Raw genomic sequence first — 11,963 nt, 5'->3', positions numbered from 1 at the left:
CGGCTCCCTGATCCCGGGGGCGGGGGACGCCCCGGGCTGCCAGGTTGCGGCGGCGGTGCACTGACCTCAGGGGGGCGCTGACCGGCGGTGCCCTGACCCGGGGGACACCTTGGGCTGTTGGTGGCAGGCAGCTGCTGCTGCCGGCAGCTCAGCCCCTCCAGCAGCAGCGGCTGCAACCATTTAAAAAATTTTTGGAGGGCGCCAAAAAGTGGCACCCCCAAATCTTGGCACCCTAGGCAACCGCCTAGTTCGCCTAAATGGTTGCACCGGCCCTGCCTACAGGTTACACATTATTTACAGTCCCCTTCAAGCAGGGGCGGCTCTAGGCATTTTGCCGCCCCAAGCACGGCAGACAGGCTGCCTTTGGCAGCTTGCCTGCGGAGGGTCTGCTGGTCTCACGGCTTCGGTGGACCTCCCGCAGGCACGCCCGTGGGAGGTCCTCCGAAGCTGCGGGACCAGCAGACCCTCCGCAGGCAAGCCGCCAAAGCCAGCCTGCCTGCCACCCTCGCGGCACCGACAGAGTGCCATCCGCGGCTTGCCGCCCCAAGCACACGCTTGGGGTGCTGGGGCCTGGAGCCGCCCCTGCTTCCAAGCCACCCAGGGCAAGCATTCCAGGTTTGGAAAAAATATAACTATAGGTCCTGTGGTCACCCACTCTACAGGGATCTTGTGGTGTGCAAGGGAGACAAACTCAACAGTGCGGTCACTGGGGGTTTGACAGAGAGTGTGGGGACAACATGTAGTAGCAGACCAGAGGTGGTCTTGAGATGCACATGTGTCAGTTTCATCGGCTTAACTGGCCAGCAGTTGGCCAAGTTAATGGGATCTAAAAATAAAGAAAAGACAGAGCAAAACACTGTTTTCTGTACCAGTAAACATGGATGTTCCCTTAGTTTATGAACAAATGGCTACACTAATAATCTATAAAAATGAGTTGATCCTGTTCATTTACACCACTACAGAGCTGAGGTGCAATCAGGATGGACAAGAGTCAGGTAATTTTGGGGGAGCAAGGAGGACAGAAGGAGGGTGATCAGTAATTTTACTTGGGGTGAGCGTAGGGGGGAAACGTTAAGGATGGCTTTGATGGTGTGACAATCAAGGAAGAAAAAAAAAGGACATAGTAGACCCCAGTCTATGGCATTTCGGGGGGAGGGAGGGGCGGGAGGAGAAGGGAGGAAACCAAAAACCAAAACCCTCTAACACACACATCAGTATAACTCAATCTTGCCCCTGCTCTAGTTGGCTTTGAAAGCTTATCAATTTCTACTCTTACCTTAAAAATCTTAAAGGCTTTAATTTTTCCAGTGTGTCTCACATGTGGGCCCCTGCAGAGATCAATCAATGGACCACACCTACAACAAAATAATTCAGACATAAACCATTTTATTCCTAAAATTTTACAACACTTTAAAATATAATCAGTAATAATGTACAAGAAAAGTTATGGTGACTAGCATACATCTACTAATAAAATAATTATACGTAAGTGGTCAGAAATGTATGAGGTGTGTTTTACATGCAACTGTGCAGCATGAATTTCTCAGTAATTTCTCGAGTCTCAGAAATAGACTCACTTGAGTCATAGGGAGCAGACTCTTGGGCAATACTCAGCGCCTACCCTCAACCACCTAATGATGCCATATAGGATAGTGGTTCTAAACCAAGGGTACACATACCCCTGGGAGTACGCAGAGATCTTCCAGGGGGTATATCAGCTCATCTAGATATTTGCCTCCTTTTACAACAGGCTACCTAAAAGCATTAGTGTAGTCAGTACAAACTAAAATTTCATACAATCACTTGTTTATACTGCTCTATGTACTTACATTTTAGTGTATAGTACAATATTTATATTCCAATTGATTTATTTTTACAATTATATGGTAAAAGTGAGAAAGTAAGCAATTTCTCAGTAATAGTATGCTGTGAAACTTGTATTTTTATGTCTGATTTTGTAAGCAAGTAGTTTTTAAGTGAGCTGAAACTTGCAGGTACACAAGACCAATCAGACTCCTGAAATGGATACAGTAGTCTGGAAAGGTTGAGAGTCACTTATTGAGGACATCCTGTGGCCTACACGCTTTCCCAAGAAAGCTGGTCAGGAAGTTTTCATCTAAACAAAATTGACAAAAAAAAGTTTTGCCATTTTCCAGCCAACTTTGCCTTCCACAATCCCAGCTGGACAGGATTCACATCCAACACCAGGCTAGCAGTTAATGTTATTGACAGCGGGTTCAAATTCCACTTGTGACTATATGTTTTATTCTTCTCCCTCAGGTGGGAGGCAATTACAAGGGTGGGCATGCTCCCCTTTTCTACCAGTGAAGACAGGAGGTAATTCTGAGAAGCATGTGTCATCCACCTGAAGACAAGATACAATTATGCACAAACACTAACTTCAAATCTAGGTCTCAATCCTGCATATGTGCTTAACTTTAAGCATTGACTTCAGTGGGACTATTCATGTGCTTAAAGTTAAGTATGTGCACAGGTATCTGTAGGATCAGAGCCCTATTTAAAAATGGGAACCTTCATGAAGTCTGGGATGTTAGTTTAATAAATGTAGAGAAAATAATTTCTTCCTTCAATTTAGATGAAGTCTGCCCAAATTCCTACTGTCTGATTATAAAAGTACAGTGTATAGTTATTTAAGCAATGAAATAATATGTGTATTCTTGTATATTTTTACCTGTATACTGTGGTAGTCGGCGTGTTAACTTTCTCATTCAGGATACGACATTTAAACTTATTATACTATATGGGGGAGAAAAAACAGATATCTGGAACTAGAACTTCATTAACATCAACAACTACAATGACATTCTGGTATACTGGTAGCACTCATTTGTGTCACTAGAAGGGACTAAAAGTACTAAAGCAGTGGTTCTCCTACTTTTGTACTGGTGACCCCTTTCACACAGCAAGCCTCTGAGTGCGACACCCCACCCCCTCAATAAATTAAAAACACTTTTTTATATATTTCACACCATTATAAATGCTGGAGGTAAAGCGGGGTTTGGGGTGGAGATTGACAGCTTGCAACCCCCCATGTAATAACCTCATCACCCCTTGAGTCCCGAACCCCAGTTTGAGAACCCCTGTACTAAAAAGAGTGACATAATCACACATAGCAGAGAAAGCCTGACATTCCTTCCAGAAGAAGACAGTGATATAAAACATACAGGGAAGACAGGACAATCAGACAGATACAGCTATTCTGTCTGGGTGTATGCTGATTATGTGTAGTGTCTTTCCATCAAGTACCTCAAAGTGCTTTTACAAAATATTAAAAACATAATACTACCAAGAGACTGGTAATTAATACCCGTTGTACAGATGGACAAAGAAAAAGTCGTAAATCATAATATTATCCAAATGAATTAAAATTCTATTTTAAAAATCATTTTTACATGCTCATTTCTCCATGTTTTATAGTAGCTCCAAAGAATTACCTTAAACATATCTAGTAGGATCTCCTTACTGACTTCTAATCTTTCAAAAGGCTGCTTCTCTTTTATGATATTTTTACACATGTTCTCCAATGTAGGAAATTCTGTACTAGATACACCTCTAAACAAACAAAAAAAAAATAGAGAAAAGTTACTATACTTTTAAATAACAAAAAAGTTTAGTAGGACAATTTATTACCCTCAAATGCCATAGGGAAACCATATTCATTTACTTGCTTTTTTGTAAGGAGAGTGGACTCCTTTGATTTAATCACTACAATGGTTCCTTTAGTTTAATATAACTATGCATTCAGGCCCCCATCCTGCAAATAAATGCTTAACTTTATTATTGTTAGAAGTCCCATTGAAAATCAATGGGCTACTCGCTGTAGTAGTTAGACACATGCATAAATGTTGCAGGATTGGGGCCTCAAAAGAATATATACTGTTATATAAAATTGTCCTATTTATTTTTACTGATCCCATCTTCATGGCAGCCGAGTGCATTAGGATAAGCCTACATGGGGATAAAAGCCTTGAGTCATAGCCACAGCTGGCATGGGTCAGCTGGCTCAGGCTGTGGTGCTGAAAAATTGCTGTGTAGATGTTCGTGCTCAGGCTGGAGCCCAAGCCCTGAGACCCTCCCCCTCACAGAGTCCCAGGGCCCAAACGTCTACACTACAATTTCTCAGGCCCAAGAGACCTAAGCACCTGACATTTAGTCAGGCTTTAAAAAAAAAAACAAAAAACAACAAACAGTAATAATCACGCTTAACTCAAACTCCTGTCAAATTAATGGAAGAAGAAGAGTTTTCTGTGCAAAAGATTCAACACTATCCCCCTTTCAGATGAGGACAGAGAAAATAGACACTTCAGTTCTTCCAACTTTTAGAGACACATCAGGAAAGAATAGGGGAGACAACTTGATATTCATGACATATCCAAAGTTGAACAAACCAAAGAGTAAAAACATTTAGGCCAACTTTACTTATAAGGAAATAGAAAGACACAAGCAAAAAAAAATTATTCTTCTTTACTACTGACTTTTAATAACACATGGGCCAGCACTGAAAAGCTACATATGGCCCAAGTCAGCTGAAGAAACACCCTATTAGCCGACTTCAGTTCTCAGTTTTGCCTGGCTACATATATATATATATAAACAGCAGAGAGCTAGAAAGCAGACAGAATGATGTAACTGCAAACAATGATTAGACAAAGGGTAAACACCTAAGTAACTTGGGAGCAGAAGTCCCATTTTCAAACGTGACGTAAGAGATAAAGTTTAATTGAAACTCACTGAAGACTTAAGGCCCATTTTCAAAAGTGACAGACACTTGAGGGCCTATGCACCTAAAGAATGAGGAGTACTTGTGGCACTTTTTGCTGACACAGACTAACATGGCTACCACTCTGAAACGTTATGCGCCTTAAGTGACTTAGACACCTTAGAAAATTTTATCCCACAGTTCTACTTTCTTCCACAAAACATTCAGCAACTGTAAGTCTTAAGGAGAAGTCTGATAGGAATAAACTTCAGAAATAACTATTTCTTCCAAAAATTGCCATGAAGAGAAGACTAACCTGTCAGTTTTAAATAAAAAAAAAATGGATCCACTTTACTTTCTTTTTAATATGCAGGTAAAAACCAGATTCAGCTTAACTAAGCCTTAAGTATTGAAGTCAAAATCAAAATGTTTACAGACAGACATCTGAGACATTTTACCTGTCTTCAATGTACATATCATAATAAAATCCATTCTCAATAGGTGGCCCATAGCACAAACAGCCTCCATAATAACTTTCCATGGACTCTCCAAGGATGTGAGCACTTGAATGCCAGTAAACCTATAAATGAATAATAAGTCAGAAAAGCAGGTCACAGGACAATGACTTCTTGGTGTTACGTAATTTTTAAAAAAGTAAGGCATTGCTGTCGAAGAAAAGTGTGAGATGAAGCCACGATATTTAAATTCTAAGCAGGAAAAGCTGTTTCTGTCTTTATTTCTACTGTGTTAGATGATAAATGTAGATTCGAATAACTGTATCTGACAAATGCTGGTTCAACAACATGATGGTAGCTGTACCGTTGTGGCCCTGTTTTATTCTAATTTGCTTAGTGATTAGACCTCTGGTGTGATTCAGCCACAACAATTCTGTGTTTTGTTCATTCATAAATAGGCTGATTTCTAGCCAGCTATACTTTAATTTATAACCAAATAATGATCACATACATAGCAGTCTGACTATTATAAATGCCATTATGCACATTATCTGAGGACATCTGATAGAGACACTTACACAATGACGAGTTTTTTAGCTTTTGAACTGTTTTGAATTTAGGCTTCAATCCCACAAAGACTTATTCACGGACTTACCTTTATGCACTGTGATTAGTCCTATATGGTAATCAATGAGACTATTCACAGTGCATAAAGTTAAGCACATTCTTAAATCTTTGCAGAATTGGGGCCTTCAGCCCCTACTCCACAATAACTTAGGTACATAACTTTATGCGCATAGTTCCACTGAGCGAGATACACACATGCCTGAAGTTACTGGAGTGCTGCAGGCTCAGGCAGGCATATTTTATTCACAGATCAAATTCTGTATAAGGATGAGATTTCTGTATAAAGTATAAGATGCCCCACATGTTAACACATTTAGGACCTGATCTTTTGAGATGTTGAGCAACCTTAACTACCACTGTTCTCCCAGGGTCAAACCCTTAGAAGCTTCATCCACAACATATATTAGAGACATTTTTAAAACATGAAGCTGCATTGAACTTAACATACAAATCTAGGTAATTTTTGTTTTGTTTTCAGTCAACTTCTACACATTAGCTAAAAAAGGGAGAAAGAAAGGAGTCCAAAAATTTGTGTTTATCCATAAATTCCCTTTTGAAATAGCACATATATTATATATATCAAATATACCTGGTCACGTCACAATTATTTGTCACTTGACTAATCATTTAACAATAATTTTGTTGTGTTCAATATATTCAACTAAACCAAGGACTACTAATGTTCAGGATTTTTATTAAAAAAGAAAACTGAGACAATAAAAGGGAGATTTCTTTTCAAGACATTAGTTTCTTTAATCAAGTAAAATCAAGAGTCAATTTACTTACTGCCTGAGCTTCTTCATTATCAAATGTAAGCAGCTCCAGCGAACAATCTCCCTCCAATGGACGATCCAGATCCCACAATTCACCATTCACTGTGGCTATTACTGCATTATCAGCCAGTCCTCGACTAACAAATAAAAGTAACAACATGCGTATCAAAGGCATTTGGAGCCAGATTTTTAAAAGGCATTTAGATGCCCAGGTGTCCCTGAAAATCCTACTAGGCACTTGTCTACATTTTTAGGCACCTGAATAACCTTCAAAATCTGGCCCTTTGGCCTCTACAGACTTTTAAAACATTTTCAAACTTGGTTCACTTTTGAGTTACAGTCTTTAAACCATGTGATGACTTACTCTCTCCTGAAGGAAGGATTTGGAGGTTAAGGGAGGATGAGAACTCTGCTTACTGAATAATAATCCCATATTCTATCGTTATTTATGATTGAATTTCAAGTCAGAGTTAATTGCTGACAGTTTCATTGGATTTTAAAGCTAGAAGAAACCATTATGATCATCTTGTCTGACTTTCTGTAAAACAAAGGCCAAAGAACCACATCCAGTGATATCTGCATTAAGTCCACCTGTATCAATGCTTTCACAATGAAAGCAAGGCAAAGCAAATATTAAAAAAAAGAGCCAATCATCCACTCAGTGACCCTATATCATCAACTAGCTCCAAGGGGGGGGGAGGGGGGGAATAAAAAAAAAAAACACTATTTATTAAAACACATTTACACCTGCAGTTTACCTAATTCCTGCAGCCAACTGATACGGTGTTGTTTTCCAAGATTCCCCTTCAATGACTTTACCATCAGTCAGAATCACTTTTATAGGCTTGCTCTGGTTGGCTGCTCTGTAAGCAAGCAAGGCATCATGTTCTTTTTTCAGTGTTTCATAAAGCTTCAGCCTGTCATCTATGAAGCTTGGCTCACGCTGCAGCTGTAAGAATCACACATAGCTGTCACAAAACTATTTTTAAAAAAAGAGAACACAAATGGCAGATTAATTTACTATGTGTTTATACAACATTTGATCTTGGTTGGTATCTCCAGGTGCTTCTGAAAGATAAATAAATAGAAAGGTACATTCATAAACACTTCCTACCCCCAAAGTATCAGGTTGTAATAACTAACTATAATGGCCAATTTCAAGTTTGTTACACAGATTAATATTGAAATAGTCTAAAATCCAATCCTCACAAGGGCTATCCTGGAGGGGTGGGGAGTCTCTGTCAGCACCTCCACTAAGCATTTCCCTGTATTCTTACTCACCAAATACCACTCCCCCACAATATCACTCACAGCTGCTGAAATCCCCTTGCCACATCTATAGCTGATGAAACTTTTCTGACTCTTGGTCAATATTGACAAGAATATGGATTTCAACCCTTATCTTGAAAATAAAAGCTTTGCACATGCTTAACTTTATATACTGTAAGCAATACTACTGAATTCAATGGGACTAGTGCAGGAGTGGGCAAACTTTTTGGCCCGAGGGCCACATCTGAATGGGAAAATTGTATGCAAGACCGGGGTAGGGAGGTTTGGGTGCAAGTGGGAGCGTGGGGTGTAGGAGGGGGTATGGTGTGCAGGAAGGAGATCAGGACAGAGGGCTGGGGCGCAGGAGGGGTGCAAGATGCAGCAAGGGGCTCAGGGCAAGGTTGGGGGTGCGGGGTGCAGGAGGGATTGAGGGTGCAGCCCAGCACCACTTACCTAGAGCAGCTCTGGAGTAGCAGTGGCACACATAGGGACTAAGGCAGGCTCCTTGCCTGCCCTGGCCCCATGCCGCTCCCGGAAATGGCCAACAAGTCCAGCAGCGGCTCCAGGGGGTAGTGTGGGGCAGGCAGCTCTGTTGTGCGCTACCCTTGCCTGTGGGTACCACCCCCGAAGCTCCCATTGGCTGCAGTTCCCTGTTCCCGGCCAATGTGAGCTGCAAGGAAGGGCAGCGCATGGAGCCTTCTGCCTCCCTCATCCCCAGGAGCCAGCCGCTTCCAGGAGTGGCGTGGGGCCAGGACAGGTAGGGAGCCTGCTTTAGCCTCACTGCGTCACGGGGCTGGCAATCCTGACGGGTGGGATCCAGCCCGTGGGCTATAGTTTGCCCTCCCCTGGACTAGTGAGTGTGTAAAATTAAGAACGCATGCAAGTCTTAGCCAGTTGCTAGAATTCTCCCTCCCCTGAGCCAGCACCAGCCGCTGCAGATGTCATGGAGGTCATGGAATCCGTGACAGACTCGCAGCCTTACTTATGAGGCACAAGATGTGACAAAGGGGAGGACCAGCTCTGAACCTAGTGAAGACTCTTCTTTTGTGCACTATAAAATATCTGCTTACCTCATTCCTAAGCCCATTCACAACTTCATTTTCTTTTTCCTTCTCCTTTTTATTCTTATTTTGGGCACCAGTCAGGCCTGCATTGGAGGTATTCTTTTAACCAAAAAAAAAAAAAAAAGTTATACCACTATGTTTACTGGGACATTCCATGGCAGACACATGATTTAGATAGATATACAGCAATGAAAGAATATTCAGAAAAGGGACATTGTCTTTCAATTTCTTCTGATAGGATACATCCCATGACTTTTTCAGCCCATCATCAGACTCTTTGTAACAAATAAATAAAAACTGTGCCTCTCTATACAATGTTCTGGGTGTATGTCCACTGATCCAGGAAAAAAACAGGCCCAGTGTCCAAGAGATAGAATCTTCCTAAATCCTCTGGAATTTTCTCACTGCTACAACATATCAACAAAATCCTCCCCGGAAAAAGACTAGAGAACAAAAAAGTCTGAAGAGCAACAAAATCAGGCTTTGGTGAGAGAACAAAAGAAACCAGTTCCACACTCAGACCACACTGAAAACAAGCTGACTATAGAGAGGTATTGTGGTCCAGAATGTAGAGTAATGGACTTACACTCAGGACAAGGGTTTTATTTCCAGTTGTGCTACTGACTGGCTTGTGACCTTGAGCTAGTCATTTCACCTCCCTGCATCTAGTTTCCCTCCCACCCTCTAGTCTGTTTTAGGTTGTAAACCCTTTGGGAATGAGCACATGTTTGGACAGCAAAGCTCTGATGTCAGCTGAGGCCTCTGAACATCTAATATGATCACTTAATCGTAAAGAGAGAAGGATATCAATGAGGTAACTAGGTTGCAACCTATTTAAGGCTCTATATTTCAATTCTATCTGGAAATTCATTGAGAGCTAGTACAGCTGTTTGAGCTCCCGTGTAACCTGCTCTCTGCAACAACACAAATGGATTGCTACAGTCTGTCCCTGCTGAAGTTTGAGTGATTGTAAAGAATAAGTGCATGAAAAACAGGTTGCAATAACTTAGTCTCAAAATCACAGAAATGTGAATCACTATGGCAAGGTCCTTATCCTAAAGAAGTCACTGACTCCACTATCACCAATAATTGGCAACTACTGCTACCTGAGCATGTAGAATCATGCAGGGCAGCCAATAGGACATACAAGTTGTGAACCTGAACAAAAGGCAGGTAAACTCTCCTTATGGATACAGCTTGTATCAATGTCTGCCACTTCTTCTAGTATGTTCCTCTAACCTACCAAATAACCCCTGTTCTACCCGGATTGAATAGCAGACAGTTTGCCCTAATCCAGCAAGGCACTACACCTGTTTGCTGAACAACGATACTTAGCACCTGTATAGCATCTCACGTTTTCAAAGCACAGACCAAGCCACAAACACTAAGCAAATATTAGTTCACTTAAAAAAAAGTAAGACGTTCCTGGCACCAACCCATGTTCAATGCAGGCTCAAGGAGCTACTCTCCACCTCCACATAATGCCCACGCCAGCATTTCTGCACTTGTCAAAAGAAAACGTTGAAATCGCTTGAGGGGACCCTAAAGTGACCCAAACTAAAATAAGGGAAATTTTAAAGAGTCTTGGGGGACTGAGTGATAGTTGCTGGTGTTCATGTCACTGAGCCTCTACAGCTGCCAGGTCGCCCACTACGATGGACGACTGCAAGGCCGCCTGCCCTACAGCCGCCCAGCCCAGCCCCACGGGCTGCCCCGCCCCACGGCCGCCAGCCCCATCGCTTCCACGCGCCACATGCCAGGCAGCCCCTGCCCGGCACCCAGGGCTAAGCACGGGGCTGGCTCGGGGTCTACCTCTCCCCTCTCCCCCCCGCGCGCTACCTTCCCGCCTCCTGCGGGGCCCGGCCGCCGCTGCTCCCCGCAGCCCAGCTCAGCTGTCAGGCTGCGCCGGAGGTGCAGGAGCCGGTAGCGCAGCTTCTCGTTCTCCGCCCTCAGCCTGTGCAGCTCTGGGCTGCTGCTTCCCGGGCCGCGCTCGGGTTCCGGCTCCTTCAGGCGGCCGATCTCGGCTGTTAACCAGCGGATCTCCTCCTCCTGCCGGGCCAGGCGCAAGGCGATGGCTTCTGCGGCAGCTGCCATCTTCCCCCGGCCCGCCCCGGATCCGCGCTGGGAGCTTCGGGAGCTCCCGCCGATCAGCTCCCTCCTCCCTGGTCCCTGCCAAATTGGCTGGGCTGGGATTGCAGCGGCTCCTGAGGCTCGTCTCTGCCAGGTGCACGGGGGAACACTGCGACCGTGCCCCGCACAATCCTGCCTCCCACAAACCCAGCCTTTAGAGACCTCGGCTAAAGCTCAGGCTTTCCATGGTTGGGGCTGACCATAAATTATTTAACCATTAAGAGGAGGAGGGAGCTTAATTTCTTAATTTTACTTTTTGTTTCAGTGCTACAAGGGGATGGGTAGGTCTTGAAAATCACCAAAAAATGTGTTATGTAATTTATGGACAGCCCCGTGTGTGTGTGTGTTGGGGGGGGGGGTCCCTTTCTTTTCCTTGCAGAAAAAACCTTGTAAATGCTAAAGACTGGCCCTGAAAGTGCATGGAGTGGCTTTCACTGAAGGCCACACAGTCTGCATAACAGCCATCAATCACTCATTTGGGGGGTTAAGGGAACCCAGCTCAAAATGTGGCTGTGGGGATGGTGTCACCAACCCTGTTGCTGATAGCAGCAGCACCACAGACCCTTGTCAAATGTGTAAAGTAAACAAACGATTAGAAACGAGATAAATTATTATTATTTAGTTACAGGAACATTTAGTGTTAGTTTTAACAATGGTAAGTAGAAAATTAGCATGTCCTTTTTGTGCTAGAAAGGATTAAGCTTGAAGTGGAAAGTTGTCATACCACCTGGAGGGTATTATGCAGTGCCACTTTTCGTGTTAATACACAGTGACAGACATACACCATAGTTGCAGAGATTGAGAAAGAGAATACAGCCTGTCCCTGCCAGCAGGTATATGGGATCTTGGGGAGCAATTACCACACAGGTGGGGTGAATGACTAGTGGCAACTGATGAGAGGAGAGTGCGGTTGGAAGCAGCGAGA

The 11,963-nt window shown here is 43.3% G+C and overlaps 1 protein-coding gene across 3 annotated transcripts in view; it reads right to left on the bottom strand.

Moving 5' to 3' along the window:
- LOC116824461 (threonine--tRNA ligase 1, cytoplasmic) overlaps nucleotides 1-11,038 on the bottom strand; it is a 24,142-nt gene extending 13,104 nt beyond the window's left edge. For all 3 annotated transcript variants that reach the window (XM_032779770.2, XM_032779776.2, XM_032779787.2), the window contains exons 1-8: nucleotides 10,748-11,038; nucleotides 8,915-9,007; nucleotides 7,334-7,524; nucleotides 6,589-6,712; nucleotides 5,179-5,300; nucleotides 3,456-3,573; nucleotides 2,693-2,757; nucleotides 1,277-1,355 (exon numbers count right to left, since the gene is read on the bottom strand). In XM_032779770.2, the coding sequence (XP_032635661.1) occupies nucleotides 1,277-1,355; nucleotides 2,693-2,757; nucleotides 3,456-3,573; nucleotides 5,179-5,300; nucleotides 6,589-6,712; nucleotides 7,334-7,524; nucleotides 8,915-9,007; nucleotides 10,748-11,002 (1,047 nt within the window). In that variant the 5' untranslated portion in view covers nucleotides 11,003-11,038. The remainder of the gene's footprint in view (nucleotides 1-1,276; nucleotides 1,356-2,692; nucleotides 2,758-3,455; nucleotides 3,574-5,178; nucleotides 5,301-6,588; nucleotides 6,713-7,333; nucleotides 7,525-8,914; nucleotides 9,008-10,747) is intronic.
- Between the last annotated feature and the right edge of the window lie 925 nt (nucleotides 11,039-11,963).

Source organism: Chelonoidis abingdonii, chromosome 9, assembly GCF_003597395.2.
Source record: "Chelonoidis abingdonii isolate Lonesome George chromosome 9, CheloAbing_2.0, whole genome shotgun sequence".
NCBI lineage: Eukaryota > Metazoa > Chordata > Testudines > Testudinidae > Chelonoidis > Chelonoidis abingdonii.
This window is presented reverse-complemented; position numbering and strand designations above follow the sequence as displayed.